Source organism: Callospermophilus lateralis, chromosome 7 (genome assembly GCF_048772815.1).
Source record: "Callospermophilus lateralis isolate mCalLat2 chromosome 7, mCalLat2.hap1, whole genome shotgun sequence".
NCBI lineage: Eukaryota > Metazoa > Chordata > Mammalia > Rodentia > Sciuridae > Callospermophilus > Callospermophilus lateralis.
The window spans coordinates 126,886,524-126,910,290 of record NC_135311.1 but is presented as its reverse complement, the minus strand read 5'-3'; the positions used below and the strand labels follow the sequence as shown (position 1 = coordinate 126,910,290).

The 23,767-nt window shown below is 41.1% G+C and overlaps 1 protein-coding gene across 1 annotated transcript in view; it reads left to right on the top strand.

Moving 5' to 3' along the window:
* The first annotated feature begins 1,962 nt into the window (after positions 1 to 1,962).
* Positions 1,963 to 23,767, top strand: part of Clic4 (chloride intracellular channel 4) — a 67,642-nt gene continuing 45,837 nt past the window's right edge. The window contains exon 1 of the mRNA XM_076861017.1: positions 1,963 to 2,185. Coding sequence (XP_076717132.1) covers positions 2,114 to 2,185 — 72 coding nt within the window. The 5' untranslated portion in view covers positions 1,963 to 2,113. The remainder of the gene's footprint in view (positions 2,186 to 23,767) is intronic.

Sequence of the window (23,767 nt, the reverse complement as noted above, 5' to 3'; positions counted from 1 at the left end):
CTGCTAGGTCATCTGCTGACCAGATGCCACGAGGCCAGCCTGGGGCTGCAGACACAGACAGGTGGAGAGTCACTGGTCCAAGCTGCATTTGACAAACCCTCAGCACACCTGAAGCCGGGCCAGCTGGGGCCTTCTTCGGGGTTCCAGTGGGATCCTTCCTTTTAGGCTTGGACCAACTTTGAACTGGTTCTCACTTGGGTTCGTTCCTTTTCAGGCAGAGCTGAAGGGGAAGACCGGACTGAACTTTAAGGCAGTTCACGATTCCATGAAAAATTAACACCAAGTTCAGTTCAGAGTCCAGCAGTCACTTCAGTTTGTTTTTCAAGTCCAGATCTAAGGGGTGGCCTCCTGGCATTTATTACTTTTTGACAAACAGGCTGATCATAGAGAGAGAGTGGATATGATGCCACCCTAGTCCACAGGAGTGGATAGGGACAGCACAAGGACCAGCGCAGGTAACAACCATTCCGGACAGCACAGGACACATGGGAAGGTGAAGTAACTCACCTACCATCTACTGGATAATGAAAACAAACTTAGGGATTTTAGTGACATTTCTGTGTCAAGATGTGAATGTAAATAGTCCGATTTTAGAGGTGTTTTTTCCAATTACCTGGATATATTATCTCTTTAACAGAGTCCTCCAAGAACATCTGGGCAACTTGCTTTGGACTGACAGAGGGGAAAGTTGGAAGGTTTCACTGTATTTTCCTGCATATATTCAATTTGTTCAAAGATTCTAATATGTGCTGTGAGCTAGGAATGTGGAGAGCCCCCACCTGCACCCCGTGTTTGGCCCTTCTGGAACTCACTGATCAACCTCACCTGGGATGTTGGGTACAAGAGCTGTGAGTCAAGCCTTATGGAAAGTCAGAAGAGAGCCCAAGTTTCCAGAGGAGGTGACATTTGCCCCAGGGGGTTCAATAGCAGCAAACCAAGGGCAAGTGCCTGCCACGTGCCTGTTTCAAAGAATTCCGGCCCTTGCCCTCAAGGCCTTAAGACCCAGTGCAGTTTTTCCAGTTTGAAGACCACTTACTTCAGAATTGTTCAGGTGCGTATAAAAATGTGAATTTCTCTCCTCTCCTGGAATCTGAGAATCAGATAAAGCAGGGCTGAGTGTCGTACCCAGGTGTTTCTGATGTCCACTCAAGTTTGCCAGGTGAAAGTGGGAAAGCAATGAGCCTGGTCGGGGGTAAATAGGAGTCCCGCCTCCCGCACCAAGGGTGCAGTTCGACTGAAGCTCTGGCGGGAGAGGGATCCTGTTCCACTATGAATCCCCCCTCAGAGCCTTAACACCCTGCGACCTCACGATGCCTGTGAATATGCTGATTTCCAATACAGAAGCGACCCGAAAGTCAAAAAGGAAAAAAGAAGTCGGAGGAAGAAAAAAGTATTTCTAAGGGGATGAAAACTCCGAAAAGTTTTCGTAGAAAAGGCAGCTCCACCTAACACTGGGAGCAGGGGGTGGTGGCCGCTCCGGGAAAGGGCGATGAGTAGTGGAGTGCAGCGGGGGAGAGGCTGGCAGGCGCCTCCTCGCTTCCCCAGGCCGGCCGAGGCATGAGGTCACCTGGAACCGACCCAGCAGCAGCTGCTCAGGACGCGCTGGCGCTGCGGAGGGAGGCGGTGTCAGGCTCCGACCCCGGGTGGAATTTCCCTCCCGCCCCTCAGGAGGCGTGGCTTGAAGGCCCGTCCACCGCCGGACTCAGCCAGCGCTTAGTACCGCTTCACCAAGGCCACACCCCGAGTATAGGCCACGCCCCTTAGCCGCCTCCCGGCCTCCGAGTGGTCCCTTCGCCTCAGCTCGGATGAGGCCACGCCCCGCGAGCTCCGGCCGCCCCCATTTCCCTCGGAGAGTCCCGCGGCGCCGGGCCTTGGCCCCGCCCCCGACCTAGGCCCCGCCCCCGGAGCCCCGCCCCGTGGTTTGAAGCTGCTGGGGCAGCCGCCGCCTCCGAGTCGCGCGCGGGGCGTGGGGCGGTGCTGAGGAGCTGAGGCCGCGGCCAGCTCGACGCCGGGACTGTCCAGCGAGTGCAGCGCGGCGGGAGCCGGCAGTCAGAGTAGCCTCGGAGCAGGACCGCATTCGCGCCGCCGTTCGCGGAGCCCAGCTGAGCCGGCCATGGCGTTGTCGATGCCGCTGAACGGGCTGAAGGAGGAGGACAAAGAGCCCCTCATCGAGCTCTTCGTTAAGGTGAGCGCTCGCCCGCCGTCCCGTCCCGCCCCGCAGCCGCGGCACCCGAGGCGCCCGAGGCGCCCGAGGCCCCCGCGGCCCCCGCCCCCGGCCGAGGCAGCTCTGCGGGTCCCGCGCCCTTGCCCATTGTCTCGGCACCGAGCCTTCCCGCCTCCGGGGGCCGTCGAGGGGGCCGGCCCGGGGCGCGCGCGGGGCCGCGCGGGGCGAGCGGGCGCAGCCAGCGCCCAGCATCCGGGCGGTGGAGGACCCGCGGTGGTCCCGGCCTCCCCGGCGGGAGAGTGACCTGTCACCCGCCCCGCCCCGCCCGGAGCCCCCGCTCCAGCCCCTGTCGGGTGGTAAACTTCCCTGAGCGCGTTTGCAAGGAACCTTTGCGCGCAGCTGGTGGGAAACTGAAACTTCAGTGTTCGGTGCAGTCTTAAAAAAAACAAAAATGATAAAGGGGACCGACGCGCCAGGGCCTCGGGAAGAGACCAAGATTGCCAACTTTGTTTTCCTGCCGTAGGTATTTTACCACCATCTGCTTTTCTTGATTCTTAAGGGCAGAGTGTTCCGAATGATGCAACATTTTGGCTGCTCCCCTTGGTGTTGCTGCCTCGGGAACGAGTGTGTGTGCCCTTTTGTCTTGAAAGAAAAATTGAGTCCATAACTTCTTTGGGGGCTTCAAAGGCTCGATCCCCTCACTCCCGGCTTCTCTCTTCCGCTTGTATATCCTGGAACTACCATTTTTTGCTTACGAATAATATCCGTGCCCCTTCTTCCTTTGTTGTGTTTTTCAGTTTTAGTCAAGGGGTATCCAGCTGCTTTTCCTAACAGTCCTTTAAAATCTTTGAGAGTCTCTCAATCATTTTAGAAGCCGGTGTCATTTGGAGCTAGGCAACAAGCTGGAAAGTTAGCAGGAATCTAGAACTATTCTGCCCCTTTTTTCTTCATTTTTTTTTTTTTTTTTTTTTTTAAAGAAAAGACAATGAAGAGCGTGTTTAAGAGATGGGGAGAATACATGATCTGTTAGTGAGCAGAAGCAATGTTTGTTTTAGGATTTTCTTTCAATTATCAGCTTTAGGAATGTTTTGGGCCAGAGAACTGAAAGAACATCTGGGCATAGAATTCCCAGAATATCACAGTCTCAATTACTTTGAGTGGCAGACAGTACTTTGAGGTGCAGAGAATGTAGGAAGAAGCCTGGAGCTAGGGAAGGGAAGAGAGGGGCATGGAAAGCAGCCCAGAGAAGGGAAGGTCAGAGATTAGTAATTTTTTTTTTTTTTTTTTTAACTGAGCTAGGAATAGAAAGGAATTTCTATAAACTCAAAAAAAGTGTATCTACTTATAATGGTGAAAAACATAATACTTAATGGTGAAGCTTTAGAAGCATTATTAAATTTAGAATTGTATAAGGATAATATCAGTTGTGGCTTGTATTCAGTTTTGTACTAGAGATCCTAGCCAATAAAATAAGCCAGGAAAGTATAGGAATTAGAAAGGGGTTGGAGGTGTAACTCAGTGGTAGAGCACTTGCCCAGCATTCTAGAGTACTGGGGAAAACAAAACAAACAAAAAATTGGGAAGAGACCAGTGCTTAATACTCACTGCTGATTTAATCCTTCAGTTAGAAGGAGATGGGTGTGGCAAACTGTTTCCCAAACTTTGGTCACTTGCCTACCCATTCCCAGTTTTCCATATTTATGCTGTGAGCCACCTGCTTATTTATCTTAAGTCTTTCTCACTGGGTTTGCAGGCAGAGAACCAGGATTCAAGGCGTAGTTGAGTGCTTATTGGCTGGATTACACTGGGCAATTTGTTTTTCCTCATCAAACTTATTTTATTTTTGGTACTGGGGATTGAACTCAGAGGCACTCAACCACTGAGCCACATCCCCATCCCTATTTTGTATTTTATTTAGAGACAGGGTCTCAGTGAGTTGCTTAGCACCTACTTGTTGCTGAGGCTGGCCTAGAACTCCAGATGGTCTTGTCTCAGCCCCCCTAGCCAGTGGGATTACAAGTATGAGCCACTGTACAAGGCACCAAACTTTTATTTGTAAAATGAGAAGTGAAATGCTTTTTGCTGGCCTGTGATTCACCATAGGCCAACTTTGCACTGATGTAGACCTGGTTTGTTGTTTGAAAGGAAGGAGAACAACAAAAAAAGACAACTAATGTGGTAAAGTTATTCTCAATTTCTGAAGAACTATGTGTGGGAAATGCAAATGAGGGAAAATACCCTAATAAATATAGTTGTTTTTCAAAGCAACAAGGCAGTCAGAGGCTGTGATTGTCCAGAGTAGTGTGTTAAACAGTGTTGATTGTTCTGCCAAGAGGTATCCAGTTAGTAACAGAAATGTCTAAGGCACGAGACTATGGATTCTGTATTTATATCTGAAGCATATAGTATGTGAAATAATGAGAAATCTGATGGTGAGTGGTATTAATGGAGAATTGACTCTACCTGTCTAGGACTCAGGTTGTGTAAGAGGAATGGCCTAGGTCCTTAAAGGGTATGAGTGGACTCGTGTACCTTTCTTCATGAGTATTATTTTTGGAGTTGTCTGCCTGTGAGCCCAGTAATTCTCCATCACCTATATAACAACATTCCTTTTTTCAATATTCCTTTTTTTTTTTTTTGAGAGAGAGAGAGAGAGAGAGAGAGAGTTTTTTTTTAATATTTATTTTTTAGTTTTTGGCGGACACAACATCTTTGTTTTTTATGTGGTTCTAAGGATCAAACCCGGGCCGCATGCATGCCAGGCGAGTGCGCTACCACTTGAGCCACATCCCCAGCTCAGCATTTTTTTTTTTTTTAACCCTAACACCTAAAGGGTGTTTTTTTTTTTTTTTTTGCCTGTTTATTTTTGAAGCCGGGGGTATCTCTTTATTGCCCAGGCTGATCTAAAACTGTGGGGTTTAGGGCTTACAAGATTCTTAGCCTTCTGAGTATCTGGGACTACAGGCATGCAGCTCAGCCCTCCCAGCAGTAAAAGGGGCTTATAGTGGCAGTCATCCTCAACAGTGGAGATGTACTCTCTGCCATTTTAGTTGGGAACTACTGTCCAGTAAGGTAAAGTGCAGACCCTTTAGCAAGGGCATAAAGCCCTTTATAATCTGACTACTCCGGGTTTCTAAGCCAGTTTGTCCACTTAACTAATCTTGTGTCCCAAGATACATTACTTCAACCTCTCTGTGCCCTATCCTGAGAGTTGGCCTATTAATAGACCAACCTTAGGGGAACAAATTAATACATGTAGATTGTAGTGATCTTAGAACAGTGTCTGGTGCACAGTAAGCAGAGGCTAACTGTGTCATTTTGGTATATTGCAGCAGATCTTTTGTACACGAATGCGCCTGGAGCGTAGGGTCTGTGTATTATTGAGAGTGGCTGGAACTGAAGAGAGTACCAAATGTTTGAAAGGAGATTGCTTCCTCCTTTTAGAGTATTTTATGTCAATGTGTATGTTTATCAGTCCTTGGAATTGGAAACCATTACTTAGATCCTGATGTTCTGAGTCACAAACCATAGTCCTTTGTTCTGATTTCTCTAGTCTCTGGTCTGCCACACCTAGTGTGACTTTTATCTCTTCACCTCTTCTGTTCTTTATTTAGTACTTTTAGTGTTTTCTACCATATTTTCCACCAATATTTCTTCTTGGCTATATCCAGAATTTGGGATTTTTTTTTTTTTTTTTTTGGTTGGGGGGAGGTACCAGGGATTTAACTCAGGGGCACTCAACCACTGGAGCCACATCCCCAGCCCTATTTTTTATATTTTATTTAGAGACAGGGTCTCAGTAAGTTTCTTAACATCTCACTTTTTACTGAGTCTGGCTTTGAACTTGTGATTCTCCTGTCTCGGCCTCCCCAGCCACTGGGATTACAGGGGTATGCCACGCTGCCCGGCTGTATCCAGAATTTGAGAATCAAATTTCTGTTTGGGTAAAGATACATAAATCACAAAAATGAGAGAAGTTGAGGAGACTGGATTTTTAAATTTTTCTTTTGCTTGTATAAGCCCAGCTCCTGTTGACATTGCTACCCCTTCTACACTTACTGGTAGCTTTGGTATGATGTGGTCTCCAATCTTTGACTAGTTTAGTTTTATGGACTGGAATTTACACTTCATGTACTTTTATGAATTGGGACAGTCACTGTCTACAGCATTCAGTAAGCTGCTGGGTTTTAGGGGGTGGTTGTAAGAAATTAATCTGGTTTTAGGATGGCATAACATGTGAGAATAACTTCCTTTTGAGATATTTGGAAGGGATTTCTAATATGCAGGGATCCAGGAGCCAAGACTGCTTTGCTGGTATCTGGCTTTTTATAATATGTCTGACGAGTTTCTTAACCTCTCAAAGCTTAAGTTTCCTTACTGTCCCCCTGTCCCCGCCCCCGCCTCAGGGTGGTGGTGGTGGTGGTGGTGGTGGTGGTGGTGGTGGTGGTGGTGGTGGTGGTGGTTATGGCACAGGGGAGTACTGGAGATTGAAGTCTGGGGAACTTAACCTCTGAGCTACATCCCCAGCTGTTTTTAAAAATTTTAAATTTTGAAACAGGGTCTTGCTAAGTTACTGAGGCTGACCTTGGATTTGCAATCCTCTTGCCTCAGCCTCCTGAATCTCTGGGATTACAGCATGCACCATCATGCCACTTACCTTACTTTTAATATTAGGATAATAGTAATTATAATATCAATTTTATTGGGTTGCTGAAGGATTAAATGGTAGTTTGTGTGGATTAATTAAATTATTTTAAACTGCTGTAATAAGTAATACTCCTTCCTGTCCCCAAACAATGGTTCAAACCAGATGGAAGTTTCTTTTTTACTCAAGTAGCAGCCTGGGAGGGTATTGTAGATGTTGGACTGGCTTTACTCCTCTGAGTCATTTAGGGACCAAGCCCCTGCTCTCCCAGCACCATCCTCTTATGACTTGTCAAAGCTGGTGACCGAAGTTCTGGTTACCATCAGTGAGAGGTGGAGAATGTGGAGGAAGCACATCTTAAGTGCCCCAGCCAGAAGTCTTTATCTGTAATTTCCTATCATACGCTGGAGGAAACTTAAATCACATGGCTTTATCTAATTGCAAAGGAGGCTGGGAAGTGTGGTGGCCATGTACCTACCACACACTAGGGAAAGAATTAAGAAGAGTGCTCGGCACATAGTAAAGTTTTTGTCACTGATTATACTATATTGTTATTTTGGGCACTGGGGATTGAACTTGGGGCACTTGACCACTGAGCCACATCCTCAGCCCTATTATGTAATTTATTTAGAGACAGGGTCTTGCTGAGTTGCTTAGCACCTTGCATTTGCTGATGCTGGCTTTGAACAAATGATCTTCCTGCCTCAGCCTCCTGAGCTGCTGGGATTACAGGCATGTGCCACTGTGCCCGGCTACAATAATAGTATACTCTTATTAAATGTAGATCTCATTAATGGGATTCAGGGGATGCTGTGCTTGAAATTACATAAAAAATTTGATGTGATTCCTAACCCAAGGGTACAGTTATTGAGTATTAAAAACAATTCACATAAGCAAGGTATGAAAAGAGGGGATGTTAGTTCTGTTAGTTCTGATTAGCTGTGACTTCACAATCGATTGGTATGAACCATCATGCCACTTACCTTACTTTTAATATTAGAATAATAGTAATTATAATATCAATTTTATCAGGTTGCTGAAGGATTAAATGGTAGTTTGTGTGGATTAATTAAAGTACTTTAATTACTTTGGGAGATTTAAGAAATTATATTTAGGTTTATAAATTGTTTTTGGCAGGAAAATTATACAAGAGGTTACATACTTAAAGAGTCAAGTGTGAGTCACAATAAGTTGGGCTAAGAGAAATGAGGAAATATGAAAGTAGACTTGAACTTGGCCTTGAAAAAATAGGAGAATAGGCGGATTGGGAATAATCAAGAATGAAAATGTTAATTTTGACATCATTTGTAAACTCCTTATACAGGAAACAGTTGATAGGTTGATATTTTTGAAAGAAGGAACCAGGAATGATTCAAATCTATAGTGCCAATTAGATAAGTTTTTAAAAAGTTGGATGAGATCATTAAAATGAACCTAGGTTTGTAAAGACATACGTTTTCCAGCCTTGTTTGTTCTCCTTGTATTTCCTCATTTCCTGGATTGCTGTCTATTCAACTTCCCATTGGCATTTGGGAAGGTGTAAATGGATCCTGCAGATGGCAAACTCTCAGCTGTTTGCTAGTGTGAACTGGGAGCTCTTTGTGTTTTCCTTCAGGGCCAACTTCATTCAGTCCCACTCCTGCCCCCCCCCCCCCCACACACAGTTTTTTTCTCTCAAACAGAACAAAAGAAATTTTCTATAGAAAGTGATGCCAAGAACTTTGTTCTAATAATTCAACAAAAACTAACTCAACATCTAGAGAATGTTACCTTGTATCTCATGGGTTTGCCGTTTTTTTTTGTGGTCTCTAGAGGGGGAAATTCAGGAAATAGAAATGAGCAAAATGTGAAGTTAATAGAAACTGTTCTTGTTACTTTTTGCTGCAGCTGTTCCTAAATAACTAATAATGCTATTTTGGCAAAGACCAAGGCAATGGTTTTGGTTCAGTATAAAATTCAGGAGAGAAAGTGGTCCAGAGTGGTCCAGAGTGGGCAGCTGTTGAGCCAGCAGGACTGAGGAACGCAGGGGAGACCCTCGGCCATGTGAATAGCGATAGGAAAGAGGCCCGTGGAAGACCTGCCGTCACTAAAAGTCAAGTTGGTTTGGAAAGATGCTTACAGAGGTGCCTTGAAAAAACCAGTTAAAGGATGGTGAGCAAGACTTTCCCACTTCCTGTTTCACTAGAACAGTACAGCCTCAGTTTTCCGATATCTCCTGAATAGGGAATTTAGTCTATAAGAAGGAAACGTGTTAGGCAGGATGAGAAATGTGATTGAACATTCAGTTAAGTTTTGATCAAGTAGGAGCTTAATTGAGGATGGATTTGCTCATTTTAGAGGGTGATATAGGGAATGGAAAAGGAGTTTCTGAAGGAAAAATAACATTTTGGTCATGATTACAAACCAACCAAGTATGATTTAACAGATATCTAATTTTAATTCAGGGCATTAGTTTGTGAATTTTCTTGGAACTTTTAATCCTGTTATCTTTTTTTGAGACTTGGTTTCTCTTCCTCAATTGTCAAGTATTGGAAGCCAGGCAATGTTTGGCATGCCTGTAGTCCCAGCAACTATGGAGGCTGAGGCAGGAGGATTACAAGTTGAGGCCAGCCTCAGCAATTTAGCAAGGCCCTAAGCAACTTAGTGAGACCCTGTCTCAAAATAAAGAATAAAAAGGGATGGGGATGTGGCTCAGTGGTTAAGCACCTCTGAATTTAATCCACAGTACCCACTGCCCCCTCCCTAAGAAATAAGGAATATCAATTAGTCTTAATTTGGTTTCTGTTTTTTCCTTATTTAAAACATAAAACTAGGAGACTCTATTAATCTAATTATAAGTTTGCAAAAGTGACAATGTGGATAAATAAGATCGTATTTGAGAATGGTGTCAAAAGATAGACTAGGAGTATCTTAAATTTGACCATTGTTTTAGATAAGTAACAATAATAGAACTAGGGCTAGGTATTGACCTTAGAGTTCATTATGCTTACAGTTTGTACTTCTAAGCTTCCTTTCATAGGATTTTTTATCTTTCTTTTCTTAAAGCTGAAATATGGTGTCTAACTGTAAGCTGGTAATAGGTTTTCTTCTTGTTTTTGGCAATAAAATTATTACTTCCACTTCATATGTGAAGTAATTCATTCTTATGAAAAGGATTTCATTATAATAGAGTTGTAAAAATGTCAGTTACCTTTTATAATGCAAGTATTGACTCTTACCACTGTGCAAGCAGCATAGCTGTTTACTTGTATATGTGGGAGAAGAATAAAAGAAAATTTGAACAAACTTTGATGAGTACGAAGCCAAATAATTAGAAGAAAGTTGTAGTTATTAAGAAGTTCTAAGCATTTGTGAATTCTCTGTGTCTTTTTTCCCTCTGCTGACTACTCGTTACTTGACTTTGGAGATGGAGACCAGGTGGTAGATTACTAGAGTGAACATTCATTAAAAACTAAAGAGGAATCAAATTAGGTTATTGTGTCACTTAGGAAAGCTGGCTGAGTGGTAGCTGTGAGACCAGATCATACAGACTCACTGGGGAAAACAAAGGTGATTCAACTTAAGAAACTAAACTTTGGCCTTGAATACAACACATACCCAAGACTGAGTTGACATTTTTGTAAAGATGAGGAGTGTATAGTTTCATATTTCTTGATGGTCTAGGTTACAGCATGTTTTAGTTAACACAGGAATCCAAAATTCTAGGTTGAAAGTTTAAGACTTGTTGATTCTTCATTAAGTTGTGTAAAAACTGTTGGTAGCCATCAGTAGCACATATGTTATTTATACTTTTTAATTGTCAATAAGGCCATTCTTTGCAAATATATCCTAGTCTTTTCCCTAAATTTGCATGAATCATTGATGAAAATTTATGTGTGGTATTTTTGTGTTCTTTATGAGATCCCTGAATAATGAGGTTCATTTAAATGTAACATGTATTGAGTTAACTAAGTTGACTTAAAGACAATTTATTTATGCTTTGTAAAAGAAACAGACTGTGCCGGTATGTATCTTCCTAATAGCACTAAAAGAACATTTGTTCTCTTTGCTCTTTGCTGGAGGAAAGTAAGGTTTGATGTTGTAAAATTTGACAACACCTAGAATTGCTCAAAGAGTAGATATTGATTAAATGGTTTGAAGGTAGGCTCTTCTGTGTGCTCTTTAGTCTTTTCTAAGAATCCAAGTTATTTTTCAGAATTAATTTCTCCCTTCCATATCTGCATAAGTAAGATATGACTATTTTATAGTTGGAGGATATAAGATACAATTCTTGCCTAGGAATAATTGAGCACAGTATAGAGATCATAATAGTAGCAAATATAAATTGAATAATTTCCATGCAATTACTGCTGAAGAGATAAAGAAATAAGAACAGGCCCCTTGTCTGCCAGGAGCTCACAGTGGAGCTGAAGGGGACAGTCAGATGAGGAGTGAGTCCCCCGTGGTTGATGATAGTAGTCAGGCACTTAGCACCATCTTTTTCCTATGTAATACAGTGACTTTTTGTTTCATTCACTTATTAAAAATCCAGTTGAATTAAGAGTTTAAGGGATTATTTATATGTGGGTTGAGAAATTGACTTAGAAATGAGTAAAATATTTATGTTGTATTCTGACAGATGGAAGGTAGTTAGTATTAGTCAATTAAGTGGTTTAAAGAAGCTTTTAATCTTTTCCCTCAATAATTGTGTGTTATGCTTTGTAATTTTTTGATTTATTTAAAATAAAACTGATAACTTCTTGCCTTAAATCTTTTTTTCTTTTCTATTTCGGGTATTGTAATTACATACAGTACTGGAATTCGTTATGCTGAATTCACACAAGCACATAACACAGTTTGATCAGTCTCATTCCAAAGTACCTTCCCTTTTACTTCTTTCCTTCCTCTCTCTTCCCTCTCAAATCTTGAATAAATCTTACTTTTGCTATTTGTTTATCAGATATAAATTACTTGATCAGACATTTATGATCCAACTTGTATTTCCGCTCTTAGCTCCCACTCTAGCTGCATGTATATTTTATATCCTAATTATATTGGTCTTGAACATGTCTTGTATTTCTTTGCCTTCCGGAGAAGAAAAAATAATTTTTTTTCTCCAATACTTGGGATTAAACCCAGAGGCACTCTATCATTGAGTTACATCCCCAGCCCTTTTACAAGAAATATTTTAAATTTTTTTTAAAAAAATATTTTTAGTTGTAGATGGACACACAATACCTTTATTTTGTTTTACTTATATGTGGTGCTAGAATTAGACCCAGTGCCTCACACGTGCTAGGTGAGCACTCTACCACTGAGCCACAACCCCAGCCCAATATTTTTTTAAACATTAATTTTTTAGTTGTGGTTGGACACAATACTTTTATTCTGTTTATTTATTTTTATGTGGTGCTAAGGATCAAACCCAGGGCCTTGCACATGCTAGGCTAGCGCTTTACCGCTGAACCACAACCCCAGCCCCCAACCAATATTTAAAAAAAAAAAATTTAAGAGAGAGAGAGAGAGAGAAAGAGAAAGAGAGAGAATGAATGAATCTTTTTTTGTAGATGGACACAACATAATGCCTTTATTTTTATGTGGTGCTGAGAATTGAACCCGGGTCCCGCCCGTGCTAAGTGAGCGCTCTACCACTGAGCCACAATCCCAGCCCATTTTTAAAAAAATTTTGAGACAGATCTCATCAAGTTGCCAAGGCTGGCCTCAAACTTGTGATCCTTCTGCCCCAACCTCCAGATTACTATAGATATGTGATTACTATAGGTGTGTGCCACTGTGCCCAGCACCTTGGAACATTTTTGTTGATATTCAAACCTCTTGAGATGGGTTTGGCTTCTGCAACCTTTCCCCTATCCCAAATTTCTGCCTGCCCAAATGATATCTTCTCTTTTTTTATTTCTTTAATAGATATCAAGGCAGTGCTGGGGTTGTGGCTCAGTGGTAGAGCACTTGCCTAGCATGGGTGAGACACTGGGTTTAATCCCAGTGAGCACTCTACCACTGAGCCACAACCCCAGCCCAATATTTTATAAATAAAAATAAACAAATAAAATAAAGGTATAAAAATTAAAAAAAAAATAAAAATAAATATCAAGGCACATTCCAGGTGCTTGGATATACACCAATGGATACATCATTTCCGTTGGGGGAGGAAATTAAACACAAGTCTACTAATGATTTAGTGCTATGAAGAAAAGTGAAGTAGGGTAGAAAGTAGAGTGAACGATGGGGGGTTGCTGCTTTCTGACTTGAGGGGATATTGGGCAACACTGTGGAGGACAGCAAATAGGGCGGCAAAGGCAGAGACTACCTAGAGGAGCCTTTTTCAATAATTTGGGCATGAGATGGTAATGGTTGGACAATGGTGGGAAGTAACCTAATTCTAGATATAGTTCTAACATGGAGATAGCAGGAGTTTGGATGGATTGGATGTGGGATATGAGAGAAAGAGGGTCAAAGATGATTCTGAGGTTTTTGTTCTGAACAACTTAGTGATGGGATTGCCATTAATTGGTGTGAGGAAGTCTACGTCTGATGAGGAGGTTATCGAGATTTTTTTTTGAACTGGTGATTGAACCCAGGGATGCTTTACCACTGAGCTACATTCCCAGCTCTCTTTTATTTTTGTCTGTGAGACAGGGTATTGCTAAGTTGCTTAGGGTCTTATGAAGTTGCTGAACTTGGCCTTAAACTTGCTATTTCTCTGCCTCAGTCTCCCAAGTCACTGGGATTACAGGTTTGTGCCACCATATCTGGCTGGGGTTTGTTTGAGGTGGGAGGATCTTACTACAGTTTCCAGGCTGGCCTTGAATTCATGATCCTCCTGCCTCAGCCTCCTGAATAGCTGGAATTACAGGCGTGTGCCACAGTGCCTGGTAGGAGTTTAATTTTTGACATGTTGAATTTGAATATGTCAACACCTTATAGGATCTATTGTCTGGTGGGAGAGGCTTATATTAAAGAAATACATAGATAGATAACTATGTAATTGTGGAAGAGAACAGAGAATCTTAAGAAAAGATGACAGGAAGCTCATTGTAGCTGGAGGTTCAGTGAAATTTATTTGAGAACCTGATTTATAGGATGAGTAGTAATTAGAGGAATAAGGGGGAGAGAGCCTTCCAGGCTGGAGGAATCAGCATATGTCAAGCCTGGAAATAGTCGAGAAATTGAGAACGGGATTAGAACACGGAGGGTATAACTGAGGAGTGGAGGGAGGAATAGGATGGGGTCAGGTTGACGAGGTCCTCGCATGCCCAGTCTTATCCCTTGTAACAGTGACAGTTCCCAGAAGGGTTCAGGTGAGGGGACTCAGGGTTGGGGTTGCAGTTCAGGTGAGAATCCTGGCTGTCTGGGGGAAATGCACTGAGTGGAGGCAAGGGCGGAACAGAGGGAGACTCTTGGGGGGTCACTGCAGTCAGTGGTCAGGGTGCCTGGGTTAGGCAGGATGTGGCAGAAGAGAAGAGAATGGGTTTGGCGTATCTTTTAGTCAGCTTTCTTGCTGCTGTGACTAAAGGATCTGAACAGAACAATTATTTAAAAATATTTTTTAGTTCTACATGGACTCAACATCTTTATTTTGTTTATTTATTTTTATGAGGCTCGAACCCAGCACCTCACATGTCGAGGCAAGTGCTCTGCCACTGAGCCATAACCCTAGCCCTGACCAGAACAATTTTAAAGAAGGAAAGGTTTATTTGAGGGTTCTCAATCCACCAGAGGCAGGCATGCCTCAGGGCTCCAGGTGAGGCAGGATGTTATGGAGGAAGAGTGTGCTGAGGGAAATAGCTCACATGTTGATTGGGAAGCAGAGAGAGATCCACTCTCCAGACACAGGTATGCACCCCAAAGCCAAGGCCCAACTCCCACCTCTAGCCATACACCACCACTTCAGTTACCACTCCATTAATCCCTATCAGGGGATTAAATCACTGGTTGGGTCAAGACTTTCACAACCCAATCATTTCTCCTTTGAACCTTCTTGCATTGTCTCATATGTGAGTTTTTGGGGGACACCTGACATCCAAACCTTACTAGTGTAGATTTTGGAAGTGGAGAAAATAGGAAGACATTGAAGAAGGAGGTGTGTGTGAGATACTGTGAGAAATGATAGGTCTCTAGTTGGACTCACTGACCCAGAGGTGCCTTTTATGGAGACGGAAGAGGAGTAGACAGCTGAATTTTTGATTTGTTGAATTTGAGATGGCTGAAATGTCAACTTGAGATGTCTACAGATATATAGATTTGTTCAGAAAGAAGTCTGGGAAGGGTGGAGAAATCTGGGTCTTGAGGACACATATGCATATATGATATTTATGTGGTATTTAAAATGTATCTGTTCATTCTGTGGATGAGGGAAGAGTTGGGAAATGCCAAGTTCTTAGGAACTCTCAACACTGAGGCCTGGGTTATGGAGAAGCTAGAAAAGGAGAACAAAGAGGAGTTGTGAAACTGCCAAGTGAGGGGAACTAGAAGAGGTTTTTAAGAAGGAAGGAGTGACCACTTGTATCAAGTGGAATGTCTTTTGGATTCGTCAGCATGGAAGTCTCGGATAACCTTAGCATTGTCAGCCTGGGAGGGGGAGGAGTGGTGAGGGGCTGAGATGATGGTGGAAGAGTGTGCAGGAAAGGCAGTAAGGGAGGGGGTCCTGGACAGTCAACTCTGTCAGTAAACTTGGTGCAGGAGAGACAGGTTGATAGCTGGAAGGGGACAGACGGATAGATGTCAAAGGAAAGCTTTTAAAATGTTTGAGCCTGAAGAGTTGGATTGAATGCTGATCTATTAGAGGAAGAGGTGAAAGATTAAACGGAGACATGGTTTAATAGATAATCTGTCAGGGAACCTCTCAAGTGCCATCTATTCCATGAAGTCCCTCACATGAACCTTCTCTCTTTTGTGAACCTCCGTGCAATTCCTTTCCCCCTTTTTTCTTTGACCTTAAAGAAGGAGAGATTTTGTTGAGATTTGATAAGGGAGAGATTTTGTTCCTCATCTTTGTATACTCTAGAGGATCCAACACCATGTTTTCTTGAAGGATCAACCTAAGGTGGCTTCCTCTATTTCTTACCTCTAAATGCAAAAATTATTTTGTTGCTCTCTACTAAATAATCAAGTTCAAATCCTTACTCTGGCACTCAAGTCTCTGGCCTTCATAGTCTAGCTCCAGTTAATTGAGCAAATCTATCTCCTATTTCCTGTGTCTTATATTCCAGCCAAATTGAACTCTTCGTTTCCTCTTCCACATGGGCTGTCATTTTTCTGAAGCAACCTTTATTATTCCATTGCCATTTGTTTCAAACCTATATTGTATTTTAAGTCTCAATTTTAATGTTTCTTCATTTGTTGATCCTTTGGGGTTTGTATTTTTTAACTCTTTTATGGCTCTTCTATTATCTACTTTGTGGATAGGTTTGCGTGAGTCTTTGCTATAATAAAGGAAGCCCCCATGTAGTAGGATCCCTGTCCTAGTCATCTCTGCACCCACCCAATATTTAGTACATTGCTTGTCTCACAATAGATACTCAATAAGTCTTTTTTTTTAATTGAGTAAGTGCACTTAAGTATAATTAATAGAACTTCCTTCTGCTACTGATTATAGTTGGCCAAAAGCTAAAAATATTCTTTAAAATATGCTGCCTTTGGAAAAGGAACATCTACTTAACAGCAGTATTTGATGGATAGTTGACAGAAAATAAAGCAAAGACTAGCTGAAATTTCTGGCAGAAATTCTACCAAATTTGGCTACGCCACTGAAACACTGATGGTTTAAAGTAGATTTGGAGGGGGAATTTTACATGATCAATTATCAGCCCAGTATTTCTCAGAAGCCTTCACTCACTTTTTCTGGTATCATAGTGCCTAGTTTGAAAAAGATTCCAATTCATGGGGACATAACCTTATTTGACTCTAGCTTTTTAATATGGCAGAGCACTTCTTACAAGTTTGTTGTTTTTGGCTTTGAAGATTCAAAGCCAAAAGCAGAGTATTAAGAGTTTTCTCCTAAAGCAGGTTCCAGTTAGGCTTTGTAAGGTTAAAAAAAAAAAAAAAAAAAAAAAAAAGCATCTTTTCTCTAATGCTATAATTAACAGCATCTTCCCCTTAAATAAAATGAAGTTCAAGCTTGAATAAAATCTGCCTTTCAACATTTATTTTGACCTCTTAAAATTTCCCCTATGCTTCTTGTATCCTCTGTCACGTCACAGAATTGGTAACATGGCTTCCTCCCTTTATTTCTGGCAGATATTCCTTAACCATGGTGCCGGAAGAAGACGATGATGCTGGGTCATCTGGATTCTGCCAAAACCTATTCCTTTGTCTTGTTAAAAATGATACCTTAAGCAAATTTAGGACTCGCCAATAAAGCCCTAAATTCCTTTGTATTTATTTTGTATTTGGGTCCCCTCTCACTGCCTCCTCCTCCTCCTCCTTTTGTTCCGTAAATACGGAGAGTACAAATTAGTACCAGTTTAAGCAGTCATCCATTAAACAAGCCTGTACTTCAGTGTCTACTAAGTACCAGAAACTGCTCTAGGCCCTGGGGAAACAGAGAAAATGTGCTCTCAAGCTCCAGCAGCCCAGATAGGAGCCATAATGTAGGAAGGAACACTGTACCATCACTGTAGCTGGGAAAATATTTTCCAGGGACTCATCGCAACTCTCTGCCTGGGAAGCTTTTTTACTTCTACCAAGATCTGATGTGTGTGTATAGATGACTGCTTATTCCCCCGACTTATTTTTATGTTGCATTTCCCAAGTGCATGTTGTAAGAAATATATAGAACTAACATAAACATTTGTGGAGTACTTTCCATGTCTTAGATGCTGTGGTAACTGCATTATGTGTATTATCCCATTCAGTTGTCAGTAAAATGTTTGCTGAAGGAATGTACAGAAGCTTTCTTTCCCCCGTGCACAAGCTTAATTCCAGAAGAGGCTACTGGGAAAAGAAGAAATAAAAGATCATGTGATTGGAAAAGCAAATGCCTATAAAATTCACAGAAATACTAATACAAGAAGCCAGAGAAATAGGCCATGAGGGTCACGCAACTCCCTGGACTCAGTTCATATTTGCTGTTATGGTGCAGTGCCTCAAAAGGACTCTTGCTTTAGATTGAAATGAACAGATTTTTCTTCCTTGTAAAGTAAAAAAGATTGACAGGAGAGTCCATGACTGTGCGCCTACGACCTGCCCACTATTGGGATTTAGATCAGTGGTGGCGTTTACTGTCTTGATAACTCAAGAGGGACCCTGACTTAGGTTTATAGTGTTGCCTAGGTGTTGCTTGTAAAAAGGTTCTTTCCATCTTTGTGATGTTTGAGATCTAAGATCTCAAAGTCAAAGCCAGAGGATAGTTGTTGACCTGAAAGGTTACTTATATTCTCCATGTAGACACTGAAATGGTTCATTTTAGAGTTCAAATCATTAGAATTACTATTTCAGGTTTGCAGATGAGCTGACATATAGAACACTGGATCCAGTGTTTTGCTGTTGGAGTGTAGTGGTGAATTTTCCAGCCAGACAGCTTGTTTGATCCTGGTTCTTTATACCCTTCATTTAGTGCCTTAGTGTCCCCATTGGGGTAATAGTGTCTTATCTCTTGGGTTTTTGTGGAGTTCAAAAGAGTTAATAAAAGAGAAGCATTTAGAGTCTGACACAGCAAACCTTGTTTTTGTATGTTATTCTGCCTTTGGGAACGTGGCGCCAAGGCTGTGCTGGTTAGTTTATGTCTTCAATATATGTACTTTCAACCTCCAGGATGTTATGAAGTGCAGTATCTGCCAGGCTGCCACCACATGAATGTGGGGAACTTGCTACGCTTTCTCAGACACAGGGTTAGTACAAAAAAGTCCAAGATTAGACTTGAACTTATTCCTGAGTTAATTTCAGTGACCGTGATCCTGTTTATGCTTACCGGGTTGCTAAAGGACAGTCCAACTGAATCGCTGTTTTACTCTATTTGCTTCAGCAGCTCTTTGTGGACTTGTAACCAAAGCAGAGGACATTATTTTTTTTCTTTTCTTTCTTTCTTTCTGAAAGCACAAAAGAAGTAAACAGGAGTAATGTATGATATAGCAATAGCAATATATGATCTAGTGGTTCTGAAAAGTATCTTTGAGTTATGGATTTTGGCTTCTTGTGCTGCTGAATTTCATTCTTCCTTGATTTTTTATGGTATTAATTTATAAAATTAAACGGGTCACATTTATCTGATTTTTTTTGGGGGGGTGCAGTATTGGGGATTGAACCCAGACTTGAACTATTTTTTTTTTTTTTTGGCTATTAAAAATAAATCTTTATTTCTCAGCAGAAGCATATGCGTATAGAAATTACTGCATATCTGAAAGACTTGAACTATTGCTAAGCTATGTCCCCAGCCTTTTAAAATGTTTTTGTTTTAAGACAGGGTCTACGTTGCCCAGACTGACTTCCAATTTAGGATCCTCCTGCCTTAGTTTTCCCAGCCCCACTACTCTGGCTTATCTGATTATTTCTTTAGGGCAAATGTTACATGAATAGATATTTAAAATCTTCATTATCCCAGAAAGGGAGGAAGACTTTACTTTGTAACTGTGGTAATTGAAACAGTGTAGATTTATAGGTTCCAGAGCCAATTGATATAGTACAGATTTACAAGGTTTTATATTTGATGCTTTTAAGGGGTAAAAGTAGAGTCGAAGTCTCCTAATTCATGTATTTCTTGACCCTAAATTTATTGTTTCGTATGGTGCTGGAATTTGAACCTAGGGCCTTGCACATGGTAGGCAAATGCTCTACTGCTGAGCTACATCCCAGCCCCTTTTTATTTTCTGATTTCAGACAAGTTCTCACAGAGTTTGCCCAAGTTGGCTTCACACTTGTGATCCTCCTTCCTCACCTCCAGAGCGGGGATTACAGGTGTGTGCCACTGCATGTGGCTTAATTTTTTTTTTTAACCTTATACCATGGTTACAATGGTGATAGAGCTTTAAAATGTTAGCATGGTTGTAATTGTAGATGAGATAAGTAAGAGTCATAAAGTGACTTTAAAAATCTTTATTATATATATTAAATTATAAACTTCTTAAAACTACATAATTTTGTCCCTAAATAGGATATAGTGAACCGATACCTAAAAAATGAACAGTAGTTGTTAATTTCCCTGTTAAAGCTAGGATAATAATCAAAAGATTATCCATAGCATTGGGTACTGATTATGGGTCTAGTACAATATGCCAACTTTTTACATGTTAGCTAATTTGATCCTCATATAAACTCTAAAATAGGTGCTGTCGATTCTACTGTATACGAGAGGTTTAGAGAGGCCATTGCTTGTGTATGGTCAGGGCCAGTAAGTAACAAATTGTGATTCCAGGCCTGAATCTTCTTTTTTGTGGTGCTGGGGTTGCATTCAGGGCCTTTGAGTGTGCCAGGCAATTGCTCTACCACGGAGCTGCCCCCCTTAGCCTCACTTGGTAACATTTTAAAGGAAACTAAAATTTTATCATCTCACCTCTTTGCATTTTGGAGGCCTAGTTAATTAATATTTTAAAGCATTTATTTATATACTTGTTGAAGAAACCTGACTTGAATACCACATATTTTGATTTTAAAGTTGTTTTCCAATTTAGAAATGTCAGAGTAGTCCAAGTTCAGCAAAAATCACATAATAATTTGTTAATATTTTCCTCTGAGTTCTTTCTTCCTAAGCTCCTTCCCCTTCAGAGGAGTCTACACTTTCCATTGTTGATAGAAAAAAAAAAAAATAGTAAGGAAGTTTCTTTTTGTGGAGAGAGGAAATGGCTGTTAGTTCAGGACTTCATCCATATTAGGTATAAACTAAATTTAGAGTTGTGATCCAAGAGTGAAGTCACATCTATAAAGTTTTTTAGGCCGAGCTAATGAGATCAGCCAGTACTTTTGAATTGGTCTTTTATCTCCCCTACTTTTGGCTTACTTAAAAAGTTACCAAACTGATTGTCCTATGGTCAGTCTGCCTTTGCCCCTTTAAAAAAAATAAAAGCCAAATCATTTACAAGGAATCATTCTGTAAGGCAAATAATTAAAATTTCTTTTAGTTTCTTGACCCTGTTATTTTGCCCTCACTAATTTTTTTTAAAGTAGTCTTATCCTTCAGCTTTTGTTACAGGAATTTTTACCAGGAGGCTGGACTCATGTAAGAAACATGCTTCACTTAATGCTTTCTTGAGTTATTCAGCTTTTGACCATTTAAGTTAGATCCCATTGTGGCTAAGTGGTAAACAGGATTTCTTCTGATTGGCTGGTTTTAGAGATTGTAGTAGAAACAGAATGATGGAATAAATCTCCTGTTTCTGGCCAGAGCACATGTTGTTCTCAATAAGGACTTTTGAAAGCTCCCCAAAGCATTCTTACTCACAATAACGGTTTTCAGCTCTTGTGGTCCTCCTTAGAGCTCTTTGCGAGCTTGCCAGGGCTCTCAGCTACTTATGAATGTGCTGTTTCTGAAGGGAAGAATTCTATATGTTTATGGCAGATTTTATTAAAAGTAGTTTGAAATGCAACTAACAGTACAAAGTTGAGCTTAACAGATTTCAAGAGTTTTTTAGGGAGGCAGCTCATGAACCCAGATATCTTCAGTTTAAATAACTTCCGAGCCCCTCAGCAGAGCTGGACCTTCCTGCTGTCTTTCTGAAGCAGTTGTGCATTTTCATTTTCTGCTACTCATCTGAATCCTCTTTTATCTTTTTCTCTGGCTAGAATGTGAATTCCAGGAGTTTTGGGGAATCGGACTGTTTTCTTTATCCTTTATATCCCCCACCTACCACAAACCTTGAAAGATGAGATAGTTCATTAATTGAGTAAACATCTGTTAGCATTTTGGGGCAAATTGGTATGCACAGTACAGGAATAGAAGCATGTTAATAAAATAGTACGTCTGTTTCTAGTGTGGTGTTCTATATTACCTCATGGTAAAATACCAGAGGTAGAGGTAGTGTTCAATTTTCAAACTCAAGACATGTTATTTGGGTTTGGCTAGCTGCTCATTTTATAGCCATTGGTCTAAACTTAATAACAGATTGGTAGAGAGGATTAGAATCTTCAAATTACATAACTGGAAGGCCAGGTTCAACCCTTGCATGTACCTGGACCAGTTTGCTGCTGTTTTCATCAGTAAAGCCTGCATGTTTCTTAGTGGTGGTGTCTGGTCTGGCCCACGTGGATGCCAAGGTTGCTAGCCTTAGGCCTGAGTGTGAGGCCCAGACAGAAAGCTTGAGACTTGAAAATTTGAAGTCAGAGCCAGAGAATTAAATCCTCATAGTTAGACGTAGTCTATTAGCAGACACATATAGAGATGGAGCCAATAAATGTTTAGTGATAATGGAGGTGTGTTGCCAGGGAAATGAAACTTGATTTCAAGAGTGAATTCTTCGAATTAAAAGAATATATTTTTCATTAACCAGGCTCAGTGGCCCATATTTGTAATCCCAGTGGCTTGGGAAGGTGAGGCAGGAGAATAGAATAGCAAGTTCACAGCCAGCTTCAGCAACAGTGAGGTGCTAAGCAACTCAGTGAAGCCCTGTCTCTGAATAAAATATAAAATAGGGTTGGGGATATGGCTCAGTGGTTGAGTGCCCCTAAGTTTAATCCCTGGCACCCCCCCCTACCCTGCCCCCAAAATATATTTTTCAAATAAACTACTTGGACGATAAAGGGATGATTTTGTTTGTCTTATCTAAAATAAAATTTACACAGAACTATACTGTTTGAATTTGCCTTTATCATATTTAGAGTACTTGTGCACTGAAATGGTAAGTTAAAAAAAAAAATCTCAGTAACAAACATGCTGTCTTTTTTTTTTTTTAAAGAGAGAGAGAGGTAGAGAGAGAGAGAGAGAGAGAAAGAGAGAGAATTTTAATATTTATTTTTTAGTTATCGGTGGGCACAACACCTTTGTTTGTATGTGGTGCTGAGGATCGAACCTGGGCTGCACGCATGCCAGGCGAGCGCGCTACCGCTTGAGCCACATCCCCAGCCCCAAACATGCTGTCTTGTGCTCTTCAGTTATGAGAAGTTTTAGGACAGGCCAAAGATAGACTATTATTCTGAATAATAATTTTTTTCACAGTGAAATATGTAAGTTTAAAAGAAACTTATTTTGTAATACTTCTAATGAAAAAATTTTAAAAAATACAATACCTGAGAAATATTCATTTGGTCATATGCTTATCAAGTGCTAATATTTTACGTTAAAATATTCTGTAGTTTTTGCATGATTGTAATTTTTTATTGTCATCATTAATCTACTGTTCTTAGCTAAAGTTTGGACCTCTAAATGACTATCAAACTCTTGTGATGTACATAATTAAATTCAATTCTCTGTGCATATCCATGTCATGTAGTTCTTTTTCTAAAGTGTATCCTTGCACTTTCATTTATCTCCGAATCCTTTATTTTTGCCTGGAGAATTTAGATTGTTCTACAAAAGGAGAAACTGGGATTTTGACCCCACTGCTGAACTCTTGGTGGCATGTCTAGTTAACTGGTCTGCAGCTCGGTGAGTGGCCTAGCTGTTGCTCACTGTGTTTGGGTAGCTGCTGGTAGCACAAACAGGGGAAGCGGGGTCTTTCTGGAACAATTCATCATTTTCTTTCATTCTTAAGATTTTTTCTGAATCTAGTTTATACTACAGCTGGTGTATTTTTAAACTACCCTCAGGGAAAACGGGTTGCTGGATTTTTGACTTGACAGAAGAATTTCATCTATCCTTCTAATGCATTTGTTTTTAGTTGATAAACAAAGGAAGACACCAGCAGTTAGTGAATTGATCTTAGGCCAGAAGATATGTTAAAAATGTGGCTTAGAAGCTGGGTGTGGTGGCAAATGCCTGTACTCCCAGGGGCTAGGGAGTCTGAGATAGGAGTATTGCAAGTTCAAAGCCAGCCTCAGCAATTTAGCAAGGTCCTGAGCACTTAGCAAGACCCTGTCTCAGAATAAAAAAATAA